We start from the raw sequence: 20,910 nt of genomic DNA, 5'->3' as shown, positions 1-20,910 counted from the left end.
GATGGGCAGACGGAGGCATTCAAGTGTTCCACAGATTGCACATTCAGACGATGATCTAGGTTTATGTTGAAACAGCTGGGAGATCTGGCACGTTGTCTTCATTGGGATGTCCAGGGACTGGGATGTTTCAGTAATGCAACGTCTGGGAGAGCGTGATGCTGAAAATGATTGAATGCTTCTGAAATATGCAGTGTCAGCTGGGATCGGATGTTTGGAGAACATGGGTTGCCAGTGCAAGTAGAACACTTTGGGAGGGACAGAGAAGAGCTGGGCAAACCGAGTCAGGGGGCAGGAAAGCCAGCCCTACTTTTATTGCGGGCCCTTCATCCATTCCTGCTACCAGGCTTTCCGTTTTCGGATTGTTTCTTGGATCCATGGAACATACTGAGAAACTCGGGTGTAGACACCAGGCCGGTTGGGCTGCCCACACGGAAAGTCTCCCCAGGAGATGATGCCGTGAAGTGTTCCGTTACAGACCAGGGGACCCCCGGAGTCACCCTAAGTGGGAGAGAGAGAGAGGTGGGGTGTCCTAAACCAAGGCAGAGACACACACAGAGGCAGAGATAGAGGGAGACAGGGATACGGAGAGAGGGTGAGAGAGAGAAAGAGAGATAAGCAGACAAACACAGACAGACAGACAGACAGACATTTCTGTGTCTCTCCCTGGTTTTCTGTTCTTCAGTTCCATTAAAACGGTGGTGGCTTACCTCACACCCCTGTTCTTGGTTCTCAAGCCCCAAATCTCACCTTCTACCCTGCCCCACCTCTCAACCCTGCTTCGGCTTTATGGTTCCTTGGTATCATCTTACTATTGAGTTAATCCAGCCGTATTCCTGGTAGGGTACGCAATACACCCGAAACGCCTCTTCTCCCTCTGGGCCCAGGGCAGAATTTACTGATTGATAAGGCTCATATTACTAGTTCATTATCATACCCTTTCCCATGAAACCAAAACTCAATCTTAAGAAGCTCCCCTGTCTTGGGTATAGGGTTTTTGTTTGTTTGTTTGTTTGTTTTGCCTGTGTAGTACCCATTTCCCCTCATTTTGATGACAGCCTCCTGAGTTTTTCATTTGGAGAATGCCTTCTCTCCTACTCCCAATGCATACAACTTGTCCATGCCTCTGTCTGCCCTCTCTGTCTGCCCCAAGCTAGTCACACGACTCAGACTTGGCCCATCAGAGAACCCCACAGCTCTGGCTCAGGACACAATGCAGCTGACCCTTGGATGGCACAAGGGTTAAGGGCACAGACTCTCTGCACAGTAAAACTCCCCCTATAACTTGTAATTAGCCCTTTATAAATGCTGTTCCTCAGTGTCTGAGGTTCTGCACCTGCAGATTCAATCAGCCTTGAACCGTGTATTTGCTGTAGTACTTACTACTGAAATAAACTCCATGTATAAGTGAACCCATGCAATCCCAACCCGTGTTGTTCAACGGTCAGATATCCTATGTCAGCCTAGTGAGAAAATCATGCTCAGTGTTTATGTACACAGCTAGAAAAGAGATCAAAGATGGTTCCTTACAGGGTAAGATTTAAGACCAAAGCTGCTGGGGCCAACATGCTATGGCATGGGGAAAGTTTAACTGAGAATGAAACCAAAACAGAAGAGCTGAAAGTTAAAGAGAGACAGACTCTTAAACATCATGTGGGCACCTGGATCCACCCATGCCTGAAACAAGACATCCTGGACTTTTCAGTCACAAAAGCCAGGGTTTCGCTTAAGCTGGCTTGTGCTAGGTTTCCATCACTCTCAACCAAAGGAGTCCCAACATTGATATACCTCAATACAGGGATCTGGGCAGCCACTGTCAAAGCCCAAGCTTAAGATGAATTCTGCTTGCCAGCCAGGGGTACCCTCTTTTTATCCTGACCCCCTTGTGGCTCAGCTGGTAAAGAATCCGCCTGCAATGTGGGAGACCTGGGTTCGATCCCTGGGTTGGGAAGATCTCCTGGAGAAGGGAAAGGCTACCCACTCCCGTATTCTGGCCTGGAGAATTCCGTAGACTGTATAGTCCATGGGGTCACAAAGAGTCGGACATGACTGAGTGACTTTCACTCACACTCACTCACTCTATGCTAAGAGACAGCTCACCTTGCAAAGACTGGTTTGCCCAAGGCTGGAAGCAAATCGTTCCCCCCAAGCCTCTGTCCCCACCTGCTGGCTTGTGGCACCCCACCACCCCCTTGGCCTCACCTCACAGGAGTCATTGCCACCCTCTTTTGTGCCGGCACAGAGCATGTTGGGTGTGATCTTCCCCGGGTAGACTTGACGACACTCCTCATCTGAGCGAAGCTCGATGTTGGCACATTGGAGGGTTTGGGGGTAACTCACTGAGGAGGAGAGAGAGGAAGGTCTAAGGATGTCTGTTGTGGACAGGTTATAGAGTGGAATCTGGATGGGAAGCAAGTTTGTAGAGAATAACGATGGGAAGACAAAAATGGGAGAAGAGATGGGATATGTATTTGGGTAAAGTGATGGAAGACAGAAATGTGGAGAGAAGGTGGGGGAGAGCTGGAAGAAAGGATGAGAAGTAGAAAGATGGAGAGGAGTGGACAGGGGTAGATAAATATATCTCAGTAAGAGATATAAGCGGGGAGGTAGCGGGAAGGTGGCGGGAGAGACAGGAGGGCAGCAGTGCTGACAGAGAACTGGAGATGGGAAAAGCACAAGGAAGAGGAGAGATGGAGAGACAGGTGGGAGAGCAGGAGAGAGAGGCGGGAGAGCGGGACAGAGAGGTGGGAAGAGGGGTGGGGCACGCTGGGAAGGAAGAGACCAGTGGAGAGCCAGGGATGCTGAGGAGGTGCAGAAGGCTCTTGCTGCTGTAGAGCTCACCGTATAGTCATATGCATATATATTTATATCCAACAGATGTATTTATTCATGCTTTATTACACTTAATAACCAATATATTAAATTTAGTTTCTAAATTATAAATGATACATCTATATTTAAATACATATTTATGCATAATATATGTTATTTGTATACAATGTATTTAAATAAATATATCATTTATAGCTTAGGAAATAAATCTAATTTCTATAATATACATATTTATATACAGATGTTTTACTATGTATATCCATATAAATATAATATGTACATATACTATATATTATATATTTGTATATACTTATAAGTTTATATATATAAAGGAAACATAATTTTATATATGGTATATAACATATGTAATTATAGCTCTGTATTCATAAATTATGCATATTTATATATATAACTAATCATTTACATGATATGACATATTATATATAGCTATATATATTAATACATTTAGATTTATGTATTCTTTATAAATATGGACTATAAATATAACTATATATACTTACACATTTATATTTATACATACTTTATAAATATAACTTTACATATATTTAAGTATTCTTTATATAGAATATAAATATAACCTTATATATACAATTATATTTACATATTCTTTATAAATATAAAATATAAATATAACTTGATATATATTCACACATTTGCATATCTTTATAAATATACATTTATGTTTTTATATATTTATATATTCTGTAAAGGATATATAAAACTATACATTATATATAACATTATATAACTTCATATTTATACTTTTACATATTTACACTTCTATATTTACATGAGGGATAGATATACCTTTATATATCACTATGTGATTCATGACTCATCCCATGTCTAGTAAACCTAGTTTTGTCTGTAGAGACTCCTGCTCCGACCGGCCCTCCCGTCTCGCCCGCGTCTCCCCGCCGCCGTGCGGGCGCGTACCCTGGGGGCTGGTGGTGGTACCCCAGCCAGACACGCGGCAGCAGGTGCCGGGCGGCAGGCAGCGCTGCCGAGAGAGCGGCAGGGTCTGGATGTGCCTGGTGAGCTGCACAGCAGATTTCAGCTCCAGAAGCATGATGTCGTGGTCATGGTTCAGGTGGGTGGGGCTGCTCTGGTACCGAGGGTGGGGGATAGCTCGGGCCACCTCCCTCACCTGTTCGCCAGCCTCCACGCGTGCCAGGACGTGCTTGCCCAGGTACACTCTGTACCCTCTGTGGGTGCAAGAAGCAGGTGGTCACAAGGGTCCAGGAGCTCGTCTCCAGTCGCGTCCCCAGTCTCACCCTTCCCCGGCCCGTGGCCTTATTTTCAAAGGTGTCTGCTTCCACACCCTCGACTCCAGTTCCCTCCAAAGCCTCTGCTGGGACCCCCTTTCCACACCCCCACGTCTCCACCAAGCCTCGCGCTCACCCCATGCCCATCACAACCCAACTCCAACCTCATCCTCAAATTCAGCTCCGCCGACACACCACCTCACTCACAGTCTCACCCCACCCCTTGCTCCCCCGGGCCCCACATACTCCTTTAGACAGTGTGCTGCAGTGAGGACCCATCTGGGGTGCACCAGGACTCCCCCGCAGAGCAGCCGACCTTGCACCTGTAGGGCTGCCTGCCAGGGCTGAGAGTGGGGGGTACAGGTGTAGCCGCCAGGAAGGAACCCGTTGGTCCCATTGGTGCCATTGAGAATCTTGGGGTGCTCCCGAGAGATGCCTGGTGGAGGGGAGAACATGTTAGAGAATTGGGGCTCACAGGGAAAGAAGGCTGGGCGTTATGGTTCTTGGGCTTGGGGAGCGAGTCAAAATTTTGCTTTGGGTGGCCAGGAGCTGATGATTCATTTGTCGGTCTCTGGGAGTTGCCATTTCTATGTAGTGGAGTTGAGCCAGGGCGAAGAGGTTGATGTCCCTTTTTTCGAGAAGCGCCAAACCCTCCACTGGAGGTTAAAAGAAGGGTTTGGGGAATGAGGAAGCTTTCTGAGCAGAAGCCTGACTTCTTCCCACCTGAATTTTCTCTCTTGGTCCACCATAGGGATTGATTTCCAGGAGTAGAGGTGAGCCTACCCTACCTATCTCCTTAAGCAGTATCCATCCATCCATTCCTCCATCCTTTCTAAACACTTTTACTGAGTGCCTTCATGGCCTTAAATACCATTCATAACCTTTGTGAAGGGAACTCTCCTGGTGGCTCGGATGGCAAAGAATCTGCCTGCAATGCAGGAGACCCAGGTTGGAAGCACAGCAGTCCACACAGACAAAGAAGGTCTAACCCGGGGCTTCCCTGGTGGTCCAGTGGTTAAGAATCCACCTGTCAACGCAGGGGACACAGGTTCGATCCCCGGTCCCGGAAGACCCCACATGCTGAGGGGTAACTAAGCCCATGCATTGCAACCACTGAAGCCCGCATGCTCTAGAGTCCCTGCAACAAGAGCAGCCAACACATGGAGAAGGCTGAGCACCACAAGGAAATGTAGCCCTGCTCGCCACCGCTGGGGAAAGCCCCAGTGCACCAACCAAGACCCAGTGCAGTCAAAACAAGTACAATAAGCTAAGAAATTTAAAAAAAAAAAAAAGGACGTTTAATCCTGAATGTGCCACTTCCTGGCTGGGTACAAGTCTCAGCTTTCTCTCCTGTAAAGGAGGGGAAGTTATAGATCGTCTCTCATCGGACAGTCGTAGGTTCCATAAGATCCTACATTCAAGACACACACAGGACCTGCTGTGGAGCAAGCACTCAGGAAGCGGGGAGTGTTTTAATTGCATCCTCAGAAACTGAGTCATCATCACTTCTCTTTCAAACCTGATTTTGCCAGGAGAAAGTTTTCATGATGGTGCTCATAGCCTTTTAACATCTCTCTTGTCTTGCTGAGCTCACCTTTTCAAACCAGGAGGAAGCGGAAGGTTGCCTTCGGCTGGCAACCCCCAAATTAAGTAGAATCAGCTGCCTTTCCTACTATGGGGGAGGTCAGAAAGGGAAATTGCCTATCATTGAGGGAGGTCAAAAAGGTAAACTGCCTATCATCAACAGGCAATTCAATAAATATTATAATTGAAAACAATATTGGTCCAATTCAATAGATACTATTTTTGTTTATTGTGCGGAACTGATTTTTTTTCCATTGTTGTCCTTCAGTCTCTAGGCCCTGTCTGACTCTTTGTGACCCCCATGGACTGCAGCATGCCAAGCTTCCCTGTCTTTCACGATCTCCCGGAGTTTGCTCAGATTCGTGTTCACCGAGTCAGCGATGCCATCCAAACATCTCATATTCTGTTGCCCTGTCCTTTACCTTCATTTATAGCAAAGGATGCTGTTTTCCACTTAGAATAGTGATTAACTTCAAATATGCGCTAAGAAAAAAAAGTTGCCTCTATGAAGACCATTAGGTTGAAAATAATAAAGATGGTTTGTGCTAAGTCCCTTTAGTCGTGTCTAACTCTCTTGCGACCCTGTGGACGATAGCTCGACAGGCTCCTCTGTCCATGGGATTCTCTGGCTGGGGTTGCCATTCTCTACTCCAGAGATGGTTTGCCAGAGCATAAAGTCCAGGGTGTGGAGGCCAGAGCGGGCAACATGGATTAAGGTCCTGACTCAGGCACTGCTGCTGACTTTGGGGCAGGACCCTGCTGTCTGAGCATCTTGGGCTTTTCAGCGGTGAAACTGGAGTAATTCCAGTGCAGCTGCCTCACCAGGCTGCTAAGGGCTCCGTAAGACCTGCCTGTGGAGCTCCTAGCTCTGGGGCGTGGCACCCAGGAGGGCATACGGGAGTCCTAGGGGTGTCACCCCAAGAGAGAAGCTACCCTGCCTTCAGCCCAAGAGTGGTGATGGGTGCCCGAAGAGCCCCCTCCTTTGGGTCCCAGCTCAGGCGTCAAGTCCTTTGGGGGCCCCGGTTCTAGGCCAGGAACTACCATTACATCTCTGGGCTTCCAGGTTGGCTCCGTGAAGCCATCACAGTTCTAACCATTAGGGGAACTGTCTGAACGGCAAACATCCCCACTAGGCTCTGGGTGCTGAGCACAGGAACTGTGTCTACGTGTACCGCACCCAGCACACTGCCTGCTGCTCGGCTGTCTGTTGAATGAAGGGATGAATGCGGTTTCCCCCTTGCCTGGCGAGGCAGGGCAAGGGGACTGAAATGTGAGGAAGAGGAATCTCTGGGGACCAGCTTTTCATGGAACCAAGGTTGGGGGTCTCCTCCCTGGTGACTCAGGTGGGAAAGAATCTGCCTGTCCGTTAGAAGATGCAGGAGATGTCGGTTAGATCCCTGGGTCAGGAAGATTCCTCTGGAGAAGGGAATGGTAACCGACTCCAGTGTTCTTGCCTGGAGAAATCCCATGGAGAGAGGAGCCTGGCAGGCTACAGTCCATGAGGTTGCAGAGAGTTGGACATGACTGAGCAACTAACACTGTAATGATTATCAAGGGCTAAAGAACAATCTAGAAGGTTCTGGAAGGACCTGAGAATAGACAGAATACTACCAATAAAGCAGTGTGTGTGTATGCAGTCACACGCATGCTCACTCACTCATCCCACCGTGACCCCAGGGACTGTAGCCCGCCAGGCCGCTCTGTCCATGAGGATTCTCCAGGCAAGAACACTGGAGTGGGTTGCCATGCCCTTCTCCAGGGGATCTTCCCCACCAAGGGATGGACCCCTTGTGTCTAATGCATTGGCAGGTGAAAGAATTCTTTACCATGATGGCCACCCGGAAGCCAATAAAGCAGTAATAACGACTAACTTCCCAGTCCCTACTATCTTCCAATATTCGCAGCCACCCTTTGTGGTAATGTTTCCATGTTACAGATGAAAGAAAGAAGCTGAGATACTGGCTCAGTGAGGCTGCGTCGGGATTTGAACCCCTGTCTTTCTCTTCTAACTCGAACTTGCGAAGGTCTTGGGGGTGGACTTTCCGGTACAGAGTAGGACAGTCAGTAAGAGGGCTGGTGTGCAAGGTCTGGAAGGCTTAACAATAGGGCAAGCCCATCTGAACCGGGATACCCCAGGGAGAGGTCTGGGGTGGGTGGGGAGCCTGGACTGACCCCAGCTGGGTCACCAGGTCACGCAGGGACAAGCAGGAAGCACGCCCTAGGGACCCGCCTCCCCACAGGGGGCTGGGGGCGGAGCCTGCGGCTCCCCGCCCCTCCCACCTCCTACCTCTGTTTGCAGCGGCCACCCCGCCTCCGCCCCCGCGCATTGCATTCTTACCGCCTGACCAGGCCACCGTCAGGAAAGAGATCGCGGCGGCCAGGGGCCACATGGTGACTTTGTGGTGGGGGGCAGGGAGGGCGGGGCCTGAGAAGTTGAAAGTGGGTAAGAGCGGGCCAGAACCCCTCATCTCTGGATACTCCCTGCCCTCTGGATACTCCCTGCCCGCTCTGCTCTGCCGGCTTCCCAGTCTTGAGTGTCCTCTCCTTTACTCTGAAAACCTTGACCCTGGAATCTGCACCGACCCCCCATCTCCCAGTTCCATTCTTGGTGTGTGTGTGGAGGGGTGGGGGTCCCGGTAACGCGATGGGAGGGGCAGCTTGCACATCCCTCCCCGGGGCTGCAGCTCTCTCGCCGCCCTTCACCCCGGATGGCCCGTCCCTCCACCCCAGCCCTCCAGCCAGCAGGGTCCTTGGTGCACTCTCCTGCCCCTCTCTACCGTCTGCAGGCGCCTTCTCCCCTCTCCGACGCCTGGTCTAAAACTGAGCATCTTATCTTTCCGCTGCTTCACCTCTCAAACCTCTGCAGATTTCGGCCTGGAACCTTGCCTCTGGCCTCTGTCTCCCTCTCCCTGACTCAGCTGCCTCCCGCTCTCTCCGACCCTCCCCCCTCCCAGTGCTCCTGCCCCTGCCTTAGGCGGACCCTACCTGGGTCGGCCCCGGGTGACTTCTGCTGCCAGCTGCCTCCAACTTCAGCCTCGACCCATGGCTTTTAACCCCTGAACTCCCTCCCCCAGCGCCTTCAGCGTTTCCCTGTTGCTGGCCTTCCCTTCTCCACCCCCAGTGGCTCAGCAGTCTGTCGCCGGCTCCCCCAGCCTGGGCTTGGCCCTTCTCAGCGGGGCGGAGCTCCCAGGACAAGCTAGGACCCAGATCTGGTTCCGCCCAAGTTGAACCCGCTGTGAACTTTCAGGCAGCAGGACCCATCTGGGAGTGGGGGGAAGAGCCCAGTTCCTTCCCCAGGTCCACCTTAAATCCCCCGGGGTCCTCTCTAACACCAGCCCATTTTTCCATCCCACTTTCTTACCTCCCCTCCAACCTTGTCTGACTCTTTGTGATCCCATGGACAGTAACCTGGGTTCCTCTGTGCCACTGGACCAACAAGAAGGTCCCTCCCACCCAACCCTACCCGTATTCTTAATTTACATCAGTTCCCAGCCATTTTCCATCCTCTTCCCACCTCCCTACCTAATTTTGACCATTCTCCACACTTAACATCAGCCCGTCCCTCAGGCCCATTCCCGTCACAGCCATTCTCAAGTTTAATTCTCCACGTCAAACTCAACATGTCTAAGTTCCAGTTCTCAGCCTCATCTCCAGCTCCAACTCCATCTCCAGCCCCTTTTCTTCTGGAAAACACAGGGATGCCGAAATTTACCCTACCGTGCCCCTCTCTCCAAATCACACACAAGAAGGGGATCTTCAGATGGGTCAATTTAGAAAGTCAATTTAGATTGGATGTGGGCAGGGGTTGGATCTGGGAAAGCAACATTTTGGATAAACGTGGCCTTTTAGGAGTAGGGATGAGGCAGTCCACGGGAGCGTAGGTGGGGACGAAGAAGCAGGAATCAGAGTTCTCGGGTGTCTGGGGGCCGGATGAGCGGGAAGAGGAAGGAGGAAGGGAAGGTGTTTTAGGTGTTTGAGGAATGAGAAGGCGTCTCCTGGAACTGGGCCTGGGTGGATTCTGTGAGCTAATCCCAGGGGGTGGAGGAGGCAGGATTAGGGATTAGACAGGACTGAGGTGGGGTCAGAATTTGAAAGAAAGCCAGGGATGAGGATCAGATGAAGTCTGGAAAGAGAGACAGCAGTGGTGTCATGCGGATTAGGAACTGAGATGAAAGGAGTAAACCTTCATCTCAAAACTGGTATGACCCATATTGAGAGATTAAAGTTTTGCATTTAAGGGTCAAATCTAGTGTTAAAAGATTTTTTTTTTTTAAACAGAGGATCTAATCATGACACTCCTGCATCTATAAAATGAATATATGTCGAAGATGTTATTTGGATTCATTAATACGTGATGGAGCTAGCAAGCTGTTACAAAGAACCACATGCATCTAGGCAATAAGTGCTGAAAGGAACTAACAAATAGATGCAAAAGTGGCTTATTCTGTGTTGTTGTTGTCTAGTTGCTAAGTTGTGTTCAACTTTCTGCCACCCTATGGACCATAGCCCGCCAGGCCCGCCTGTCCACGGGCTCTCCCAGGCAAGAATGCTGGAGTGGGTTGCCATTTCCTTCTCCAGGGGATCTTCCTGACCCAGGGATGGAACCTGCATCTCCTGCATTGGCAGGCAGATTCTTCACCTTTGAGCCACCTGGGAAGCCCTATTCTATATGGAGGGAAGGGAATTGTACTTCCACCTGACAGAAGTCATTCCACTCGGTTGTTATGGATGAGAATTATTTGCACTGCTATCAACTGTTTATCATTCACAGGATGGTAAAGTAGCTCAGACAGTAAAAGAAGTTGAGACCCCATCCAATCATAACTCATCTAGTGTTTCATTCATGGTATCGATGGGTCCATCTTAAAGCATTTCACAAATTTTCCTACACTAGGAAGAAAAGTTTGTGGTCAGGTTTAGGATGGTAGGGGGTGTAGTTGGGGACGGGGCTGGGGGGGTCTGATGATAGCAGGCGAATTTGGGGAAGAGAATGGACCTGGAGTGAGGGTGGGGTTGGAGTCGGTTTGGGGGATAGGATTGAGTTGTAGATGGGAGGGATCTGGGAATAATGTTGATGATGTCCAGTTGGCTTGGGGCTGGAGATGATGCCAAAACTGAGTGTTTGGATGTGGAGGCGTTGAAATATGGTTGAGGTGGTGTTATGCGTTGACAATGAGCACTAGACGTGTCTGTGTTGGGATCAGGTTTTGGTGGGAGTGGGCTGGGTCATAGCTGGGAATGCCTCTCAAGGTGACAGAGAGGTCACTGTCCTTCCCCACCTTGGAATTAGCCCACCTCCCAGGACTGGGCCCAGAGTAGAGACTGAGTTCAAGTTCAGCAACCCTCCCCCGCCTTTTTTTTGTTGTTCCACTGGGATCTTAAGTTCCCTGACCAGGGATCCAACCTGTGTCCCCTGCATTGGAAGCGCAGAGTCTTAACCACTGGACCACAGGGAAGTCGCCGGGTTCATTCTTTTTCCATCAGTCTGGGTTCAGAGTGAGTGCCAGGAGGGCAGATGTGGGGTGAAGTGAGGTGACAGACTTGCGTGGGAAGTCGGGGTACCTGTGCCCTCTGGTGGCCTGGGTTCACATTTCCAGAAAAAGCCTCTCTCACTTGGGAAGGGCTGGAACTTGGAGTGGGGGTGGCTGGTTTTGGTATTTGCTGAGGGGTGAGTACCAGGTCAACACTGACATTAGGACTTCTGACTGGCTGGCTCTTGCTGAAGTGAGGTCATGGACCCCGCTAAGGACTAGGAGTATACCACACCCTCTCCCTGGATGAACCGGAGCCCGTGGACGGCAGTGAGCTGCTGAAAGGCACGTACCAATTAGACTGAATCCAGGGGGGTCTCATGGATCAGGGTCTGTTCCCCCCTCACAGAGAAGGGCTAGAGAACGAAAGGGAAAGGACTAGAAAAAGAGACAGTGTTCCTAGTGGTTCAGAGCTGAGTTCAAGTGGCACGGCCACTCTGTGACTCAGGGTCCCATTTGTAAAATGGTGCTCTCAGTAGCACCTCCCTCATAGAGAAGGAGTAAATGAGTTAACGTTTGAAGATGCTTAGACCAGAGTGTGACATGAACCAAAGGCCACAAACGTGACTTGTTATATAAGTAAAGCTGGTGATGGAGGCAACCCAAGGTTCCCGGGGTGGGGGGGGGGGGTGCCCCACCCTAGCTTGGCTTCAAAATGGGATTCTTTGTCAAGCAGGAACTGGAAGTTCTGGTTGGAAGTGCTGGCTGGGGCGAGAAAGTTGGCCCCACACCCAGGCCTGGAGCAGAGGCCCTGGTGCAAATACTAAGGGAAGAGGAGACAGACAAGGACACGGGGAATACACAGAGATAGAAAAACAAGGGGGATGGGAGAGGGCAGGCAGAGGAAATGCAAGGAGAGACCAAAAAAAAAAAAAAGGGCAAGACATTTAAGAGGGAGAAAGATGGAGAGACGCCTGGGGGAGAAACCAGACTTGGGCTTTTGGAGAGAAAGATGCGCAAGAAATTCAGGCACGTGAATTCTTTCTTTAGAGCTGGATCCGTGTTATTAAGGATGTTGGCCCTGGTCACCATCTTTCTCCACAGCCACGAAATACCGCTTTTCACCCATCGAAACAGCAAAAACTAGAAGCGTCAGTCTTGCCATCTACCTGCATCTGTGCCCACATCCTCCGCTTCCTCTCCCATTTCTATAGATGAACAATCTTCACCCCCTTATAAGACAGACCCCCTCCACCTGCGCCAGGTACCCCATCCCCTCTCACCTCTTTGAGGGCACTGTTGCAGCCAGCAGTTCTCTGCTCCCTCGCCTGCATCATCATTTCTTCCCCTTCCCCATTATCATACGAACACATTACAATTTCTCACATGTTCCATGGAAAAGAATTAAAAACAAAAAAGCACCCTGCTCTCAGCCTTCATGCTCTCCTAGTTTGGGCTCCCCTTGACAGCAAGTCTCCAAAACGTTGGCTACACGTCCTGTCTGCATTTCTCTTCTCCTGCTCTGAGCCCACTCCCTGCAGGCTTCCTCCCCTGCTGAACTTTACCAACTGTGCCCCTTTGACGGGCACCAGTGATGTCTGTGTTATTGAAGCCAGTGGCTGGCTCTTTGGGGTTCACCTCACTTGATTCATCGGCAGCATTTAACGAGCGGATCCCTTCCTGCTCCTTTGAAGTCTTTCCCTGACTTCTGAGACACTACTCACTCCTGGCCCTTCTCTTAATTCATTGACTGCTTCTCCTGCGTGCCTGGTGCTGTTTATTCTCATGAACCTCTATATGATCAAGCATCTGGGTCTCTTCTTTTCCTCTGTCGACGCTCACTCCCTTGGTGATCTCATCGTGGCTTTAAATACCATCAACATGCTGACGACTCCCACATTTCATGTCTCCAGCCAGACCTGGCTCTTAAATTCCCCACTTCATGTCCAACTGCCTACTCAACAAATTCACCTTCAAAACCAAGCTTATGACCTCCACCCTTCTCTCGTTCCAGATGAGCTCCTTTTAGAGTCCCGGTCTTCTCAGTAGAGTCTCTTTGTCTGTTCCACCCTTCCGCCATGACCTCAGTCTTGCCCTTGAATTTCTTTTCTCGCACGCCATGTGTCTGTTTCTACCAAACCCTGCCCGCTTCAAAATAGACCCGGAATCGAGACCATTTCTCAACACTTCATCCTCGCCACCCCGGTTCCTCCCAGCAACACTCATCTCTCACCGGGATTGTCACAACTTTCTTATCTGGCCTCAATGCTTTCATCCCTGTCTGCCTACACTCTGCTTACCGCACACAGCCGCCAGCATGACCCTTTAAAGATGTAAGTCAGGGCAGGTTGCTCCTCTTCACAACGGCCTGCAGACCTTGCTCTTGTTCAGAGTGAAGGTGTCCTCGTGGTGGCCGAGAAGGCTCTGGAACCTCTGTTCCCAATAGTCCTCCGATATCACTTACCCCTTCCTCTTCTCCCGCCTTTCCCATGCCACACACAATCCCATCTCAGAACCTGAGCAGTTATGGGCTTCCCTGGTAGTCCAGTGGTTGAGAATCCACCTGTCAACGCAGAGGACATGGGTTCAAACCCTGGTCCGGGATGATTCCACATGCCGTGGAGCAACTAAGCCTGTGGGCCCCAACGACTGAAGCCCGTGCGCTCTAGAGTCCATTCTGCTGCAACAAGAGAAGCCACTGCAATGAGAAGCCCACTGGTCACAGCTCAAGAAAGCCCGTGTGCAGCAATGAAGACACAAAATAATAAATAACAATAATAAGCCAAAAATAATAAATAACAGAAAAGCACTTCAGTAGTTCAGTTCCCACTCCCGGAGCCCTCTCCCCCACCAGGTGTCTGCCTGACTTCTTCCCTTCTTGCCATCTTCCGTGAAGACTTCCTTCATCGCTGTAGCTGGAGATCCTTGAGACGAGGTCCGGGAATCACTAAGCAGGACTCACAGAGCTCAGAAAATCTCCTCTACCCAGGATGTTGGTTTATTCCAGAGAGAAAAATGGCGCACGCGGCCAAGTCCAGGACTAACCAGGCATGAGCTTCCAACTGCCCTCTCCCGTGGAGTCGTATGGACAGTGCTTCCTTTGCCCAACAACCCTGTGTGACAACATGTACAGGGTATGGCCCCCCAGGAAAGCCCACCTGAGCCTGTGGTTTTTATTGGGTGTTGGTCACATAGGCACATGGCTGTCTGCCTGCACCGCTAGCTTTAGTCTTCAGCTCCTCCGCAGGTCCAACATGCCCCCAGACCTCCACCACGAATCCCCTCATTAAGATAGACTATCTGATGTGGCCCAAGGCCCCCGGGTAAAGAAAGACACTGTTATTAGGCGGAATATTCCAAGGGCTTACAGATTTTCTCCTAGAGACTGGGCAAGGGCCAAACTTTTCTTTGTAAGGTAAATAACAGTCCTGCTGAATTAACCACTCAATGCACGACCTGCTTACAATTATAACCTTCCTCTGACGTTCTCTGCATTCTCTATCCCCTCACTCTGCCTTGAAAGTGAAAGTGTTAGTGGCTCCGTTGTGTCCAAGTCTTTGTGATCCCATGGACTGTAGCCCGCCAGGCTCCTCTGTCCGTGGAATTCTCCAGGCAAAAACACTGGAGTGGGCTGCCCTTCACTTCTCCAGGGGATCTTCCTGACACAGGTTTGGAACCCATGTCTCCCGCATTGCGAGCAGATTCTTAACTCTCTGAATATTTGCTGGATGCGTGAACGAGCTGCAGGCATTTTTGAGGGTGTGGTGAGATATGAATCCTTCTTATCTGAGCAAAAGCTTGCCAGTACTTGGTGAAATTGATTAAGAGTAAGACTTTTGGTCCAGCGATCCCGCTTTTGAGAGTATTCCAGAGAAGCCTTCTGTAGATTATATAAGGGGCCTGCCCCACAGTGGTCATTGCACTATTGCCTGGATGTCCATCACTGGGGAACTGGGTCATTAAACATGGTGGGTGTATACCATGAGTGGTGCTCCTCAAGTTAAAAAGCATTGAATCCCCTGGATTGCAGGGGTGGGGGGTGGGTTGGTGGCTTGGGCAGGGGATCTTGTTACAATGCAGATTTTGGTTCAGTTGGTCTGGGATGGAGTCCGAGACCAATATTAATTTTTCAATATTAATTTATTTTTAGCTGTGCTGGGTCTCCGTTGCTGAGAGGGCTTTTCTCTAGTTGCAGCCGAGTGGAGGCTCCTCTTCGTTTTGGTGCCCGTGCTTCTCACTGTGGTGGCTTCTCTCGTTGCCTAGCACAGGCTCTAGGCGCACGGACTTCAGTAGTTGTGGTGCACGGGCTTAACTGCCCCCAGCATGGGGAATCTTCCTGGACCAGGGATCAAACCTGTGTCCCTTGCATCAGCAGGCAGATTCTTATCCACTGCACCCCCAGGGAACTCCTGACTCACAATGTTAAAACTTATGCTGCCTTTGCAGTTTTTGTGAAGTGTTGACTCTGTTCTCCCCCAGCAGTCTGATGAGCTGTAGCAGCTGGGCAGCTCCCAGGCTGCCCCCTCAGAACTCTCTGATCCTCAGTTGCCCCCCACGGCCGAGCAGATGGACACATGTGGCCACGCAGGCTTCCACTGTATCTGATTCTGCAAGCACAGAACCTCGAGAAGATGGAGATGGAATCGGGAAGGGATGCCCAGATGCTTGGGGCTTTCCAGGTGGCACTAGTGGTAAAGAACCCGCCTGCTAAATCAGGAGACAGAAGAGACGCGGGTTTGATCCCTGGATCAGGAAGATCCCCTGGAGGAGGGCATGGCAACCCACTCTGGTATTCTTGCCTGGAGAATCCCATGGACAGAGGAGCCTGGCAGGCCACAGTCCATGGGGTCGCAAAGAGTCAAACACGACTGAAGTGACTTGGTACACATAGATGTCCAGATGCTCACCGTTACAGACATAACGTGACAGATATAAATAGCCTTGAAGCATAGATATCAGCAATGATAATTAGGAATTGATGAGTTTTGAGTATTGACTTTTCAAAAGTATACATTATTTAATTGTGAGTTTCTGTAATTTAATTTTCTTTTATGGTTGTGTTGAGCAACCGGCACTCCAAATCCCTGAAAATTTGCCAAGAGGCTCTTATGGGCTGGTATGAGCTGGCTCTGGCGTACATACAAGGCCTGCCACCCAGCCCAGGTTTAATGACCTTTTTATTCCTAGCGACTCTCTACCTTTAAATGATGTTTACTGTTTCTTGTCTGGCATCTCCTGCTAGGACGTAAGCTCTGTGATGAGAAGCGTTTACATTTGTCTGGCTTGTTCGTGGGCCTACTTCCAGTACCTAGGAACCATGCCCGGCGCATAGTAGGTGCCCAGTAAATAGCGGTTCTTGAACGAAAATAAGAAAGAGAATGAGATTCAAAACACAACGATGTTGTACAAATTAGAAGCAACACGATATGACAACCAGTGTGGGCCAAGGAGGCACATTATTGCAGGCCCAGCTGGGCTGGTGCCTGTGGAGAGGAGGGTATCCGGAGTCAGGGGGTGACAAGTAGAAATAAGTAAATGAGTTCAGGACCTGAACTCAAGGGTGTGATTAACTCAAGTCTCCTCACCTAACTGCTGATGAGGAAAAGAAGGACCTCTCCATTTGCACCGTGTTTTCCCAGGAAACAAGGTCGGGCTTTGCCCTGCCGGTCCTGGGCCTGGCAGTCCCTAATCACAGGACCCTGAGAAGAGGCTGGGGGAGGGGTGGTCCTGCTCAGGGGGCCACACGGCAAGGCTGGAGTGTTTTCTTCCACCACACCAGGTACGGTGGATGGCGAGGGGGCGGACCCCCAGGGGACACCATGCGCCTCAGGACACGGCTCCTGGCTGGCCGTGATTGGACCGCTATGCCTGTCTGTTGAGTGCGTTAGATGAATGGGTGAATGGAATTTAAGATTGTTAAAAAAACTTTCTTTAAGCTTTTTATTTTGTATTGGGGTACAGCCGGTTAGGGCTTCCCTGGTGGCTCAGCGAGTAAAGAATCCGCCTGCCAATGCAGGAGACTCGGGTTCGATCCCTGTGTCGGGAAGATTCCCTGGAGGAGAAATAGCAACCCACTGCAGTATTCTTGCCTGGAGAATCCTCCTCCCCTGGACAGAGGAGACTGGCAGGCTATAGTCCAAAGGATGTCAAAGAATCGGACACAACTGAGCGGCTGAAAATGCAGGCAGAGCCGATTAACAAACAACGTTGTGATAATTTCAGGCAAACAGCGAAGGGACTCAGCCTCACTATACACATGTATCCTTTCTCTCCCAAACGCCCCTCCCATCCAGGCTGCCACATAATATTGAGCAGAGTCCTCTGTGATATACAGTAGGTCCTTGTTGTAGGACTGTTAAAATTTTATTGATGGTATTTGTCTGGCTTTTAGAGACATTGAGAGCTTTGAAAATTGTCCTCTTTGGAATATGGTGCCAGTTCAATGCCTCTGTGTTCATGCGCCTGCTCTGGTGTCTCAGGGGTACCCTGGATAACGATGGGGAGGGTGTAGGGGTGCAGGGAGAAGCCCTGAAGGAACCGCTCTGGGAGAGGGGAGTTCTGAGCCAGGGGTCAGGATCAGGATGCTGGGGGTCCGAGGGAGGGGGTGCTGGGGGCTGGGTCTTGAGTGGGAGGGGCAGGGTCTTGGGGAGCCTGTGGGCTGGTGAGGTTCTGTCCTGCCGGCTACGATCTGCTCCGCATGGTTTCCTGGATCCAGGTGTGGTATTTGCACAGGTTGGTGTAGACGCCGGGGTAACCGGGCTGGGCACAGCGCTCCATCCCCCAGGACACGAGACCCTGGAGCTGCCCTCCGCAAACCAGGGGTCCCCCGGAGTCACCCTGATGGGGAGAGGCAGAGACTGAGACATCCGTGGACCAACGGCCAGAGCCCCGGCCGCGGGGAGCCCTAGAGGCAAAGATGTGGGGATGACTGAGACTCTCCCCCCTGCCCGGGCAGGGCCTCTGGAGGTCTCAGCTCCTGGGGCGTGGGGTCCCTTGTCCTGTGTGTCTCTTGGGCTCCTCTTCATCTAAGCTCTGCGTCTAGAAAACTGCATGTGTGTTTCCACATGCAGTGACTCTGCATGACTCTGGAGCCGTTGCTCGGGGATGGATTAAGACCTCCAGACCCTGAGCAAGCTTTCCAGGGGCCCACATGTAACAATGGCAATGACTGTGGTGGTCAGAGCTCTGCACTCTTGCCATGGACGAGCTCATCCCATTCCACCCTGTCCTGCTGCCCCCATGGGACAGGTGAGGAAAGTGAAGCCCGGAAGGTTACGTCCATACCGAAGGGCGAACAGCTAGGAGACAGCCTGGCTGTGACAACCTCTCTTGGTCTCTGGGGGTGGGAGGGGGCCTCCCCTGATCTTCCTGCTCCTGAGGTCCTCTCATACCCAAGTCTTAGCCCCGACAAGCTCCCCGCCCAGGCTTTCTCCCTGGGGCTCACCTGACAAGAGTCCTTCCCGCCTTGGGGGACCCCTGCACAGACCATGCCCGGGGTGATGGCTCCAGAGTAGGCCCGCCGACACTCCTGATCCGAGAAGATGTTGATGTTTACGCATTGCAGAGAGTTGGGGTACCTGGCTGAGAGGGGGTGGCATTGAGGTGTTAAAATGAGGTCTACTCTCCAATAGGACCCAGAAGTTTGGGCCTGAGACCCTCCTCCCTCAGACCCGGGACTCAGCCCCCCAGCCCCTCTGCCCTCAGACCCAGGGGTCCAGGCCCCCAGCCCCTCCTCCCTCAGACCCAGGGGTCCAGGCCCCCAGCCCCTCCTCCCTCAGACCCAGGGGTCCAGCCCACAGCCCCTCGTTCCCGATGCAGGACCCCTCACCAACAGGACTGGAGATGGTTCCCCAGCCTGACACAAGGCAGGAGGAGCCCACGCCGGCGCAGGAGCGGGCCACGGAGATGGGCCGCACCCCCCGCCCCAGCCGAGCAGGCCGCTCCAGCCGCAGCAGCATCAGGTCGTTGTCGTTGGTCCGAGAGTTGTACTGGGGGTGCGGCACCTGGCGGGCCACGCGCAGCACCTGCTGTGTGGCCTCCCAGACCTTCAGGTTGTGCTTGCCCAGGGCGACTCGAAGGATCCTGGCCCACGACCCCCAAGAGTGGTGCTGCTCAGGATGTGAGCTGAGACCCCGCCCCACCATCCAGCGATGCTCCTGCTCCCGGGACGAGTTTTCCTCCAGGCTGACCCTCCCGTGGGCTTCCCAGGTGGCTCAGCGGTAAAGAATCACCCTGCTGATGCAGGAGACACCAGAGACGCGGGCTCCATCACTGGGTTGGGAAGATCCCCTGGAGGAGGGCGTGGCAACCCACTCCAGTATCCTTGTCTGGAGAATCCCCATGGACAGAGGGGCCTGGCGGGCTACTGTCCAGGTTCACAAAGAGTTGGACATGGCTGAGCACACACACACACACACACACACACACACAACCCTCCCTCTAATTGCAGGCAGAGTGTTTCCTGGAATCTTGGACCCTTTCCGCCGGCCTGGACACTCTCTCTGGGCCCAGTCTTATATCCTCCCCTTCCACTGGTGGGCTGTGCTCTGCCTTCTGAGGTTTGCGGGTTGCAGGCTCTGCCCTAGGGTATGTGCCTGGGTCAAGACTCCGTGTTCTAAAGCGAGGCTCTAAGCTGTGGCTCTAGGCTTGAAATCAAATTGCTCTTCTGGAGTAGGCACCAGGGAGGCTCCATTGCAGTTCCAGCCTGGCCTTTGGGCTCTCGACACCCTAAACTTTTGACTTAAGCTTGGAGTTGTGTTCTAGATTAAATCTAGATGCTAGCATACTTTCTAGATACTAGCAGATACTAGATGTGAGCTCCAGGTTCTAGGTTGAGTTCTGGGTTCTTGATGAAGCTCTGGTTTATGACGTGGGTTGGAGACAGTGACTTGAGCTCTGTGGTCCAGTTGGCCTCAGGGTTCTAAACATCAGCCTGCTTTCTTGATATTAGGTTGGGTTCTGCTTTAGATCAAATTACAGGTGATAGTCTGTGGATTCTTGGTTCAAGATTCTGATCTGAGCCTTTGACCTCAAGTTGGGCTCTAGGTTCTAGAAGGAGCTCCAGACTATGGTCAGGATCCCAGGTTCTAGATGTTGGTTTCCATTCTGGGCTTTACGTTCTAGACTCTGGGCCCTCAGTTCTACACTGAACTTCAGTTTATGGTGTTAAATCTGGTTTGTGAGCACTGGGTGAGCTTTTGTCTGGACATTGATTTCTAGTGTGGGGTCCAAGTTTAGGTCTAGAATCTGGGAAGGGCCCTGGGCTCTCTATGAAGCTTTAGATTATGGCCTTCATTCTGGGATGGAGAGAACAGGTTGAGGTCTGGGTTTTAGACTCCTCAAAGAAGAGCTGTAGACTAGACTCTGGATTACATGTTGGATCTAGAACAAGTCCCAGGTTCTGTCTTTACCCCATGCTCTGAGCTGCAAGCAGGTTTCCAGATTCATGGCTGGACAGTGGGTTCTGAACCTGACTCTGGATCCCAGGCAGTGTTCTGAGAGGAGTCCTGGGTGTCTGAAGGTAGCTGTGTCCCGAATTCAACCACCACTCCCAATCTTAGTCTCTATGTGGAGATTGGCCTCTGGATGGATGTCAGGTTTTGTGTTAGGTTCTAGATTCTGTGCAGGACTCTAAGCTGGTGTATGGGTTCTAACCGGCTTCCCAGGTGGCTTAGTGGTAAAGAATTCATCTGCCAAAGTATGAGATGCAGGTTCGATCCCTGGGTCGGGAAGATCCCCTG

General features: G+C 51.2%; 2 protein-coding genes across 5 annotated transcripts in view; both read right to left on the bottom strand.

Moving 5' to 3' along the window:
- Positions 1 to 336: 336 nt before the first annotated feature.
- On the bottom strand, positions 337 to 8,183 carry LOC110135461 (kallikrein-13). 3 transcript variants are annotated; one of them, XM_070450402.1, is made up of 5 exons: positions 8,038 to 8,183; positions 4,362 to 4,551; positions 3,787 to 4,055; positions 2,200 to 2,336; positions 337 to 498 (listed from the first exon to the last, which is right to left on the bottom strand). In XM_070450402.1, exons 1-5 carry the CDS (start codon positions 8,165 to 8,167, stop codon positions 337 to 339), a joined length of 888 nt encoding a protein of 295 aa, XP_070306503.1. In that variant the 5' UTR covers positions 8,168 to 8,183. The 3 variants fall into 3 exon arrangements, with proteins under 3 accessions (XP_070306503.1, XP_070306504.1, XP_070306505.1); XM_070450403.1 differs by having other exon boundaries at positions 4,006 to 4,055; XM_070450404.1 differs by lacking the exons at positions 3,787 to 4,055; positions 4,362 to 4,551.
- Positions 8,184 to 17,499: 9,316 nt separating this feature from the next.
- Positions 17,500 to 20,910, bottom strand: part of KLK14 (kallikrein related peptidase 14) — a 26,126-nt gene continuing 22,715 nt past the window's right edge. For both annotated transcript variants that reach the window (XM_070450405.1, XM_070450406.1), the window contains exons 4-6: positions 18,999 to 19,252; positions 18,615 to 18,751; positions 17,500 to 18,007 (exon numbers count right to left, since the gene is read on the bottom strand). In XM_070450405.1, coding sequence (XP_070306506.1) covers positions 17,852 to 18,007; positions 18,615 to 18,751; positions 18,999 to 19,252 — 547 coding nt within the window. In that variant the 3' untranslated portion in view covers positions 17,500 to 17,851. The remainder of the gene's footprint in view (positions 18,008 to 18,614; positions 18,752 to 18,998; positions 19,253 to 20,910) is intronic.

This window comes from Odocoileus virginianus, chromosome 20 (assembly GCF_023699985.2).
Source record: "Odocoileus virginianus isolate 20LAN1187 ecotype Illinois chromosome 20, Ovbor_1.2, whole genome shotgun sequence".
NCBI lineage: Eukaryota > Metazoa > Chordata > Mammalia > Artiodactyla > Cervidae > Odocoileus > Odocoileus virginianus.
This window is presented reverse-complemented; position numbering and strand designations above follow the sequence as displayed.

What these genes read in the sequence shown, in the direction of transcription:
- LOC110135461 (XM_070450402.1), bottom strand. Translation starts at nt 8,167, where the DNA reads ATGAGGGGTTCTGGCCCGCTCTTACCCACTTTCAACTTCTCAGGCCCC. An exon ending in GACGGTGGCCTGGTCAGGCG is followed by an intron (nt 4,552 to 8,037) that starts GTAAGAATGCAA and finishes CCCCTCCACCAG; the next exon opens with GCATCTCTCGGGAGCACCCC. An exon ending in TACCACCACCAGCCCCCAGG is followed by an intron (nt 2,337 to 3,786) that starts GTACGCGCCCGC and finishes TCTCCTCCTCAG; the next exon opens with TGAGTTACCCCCAAACCCTC.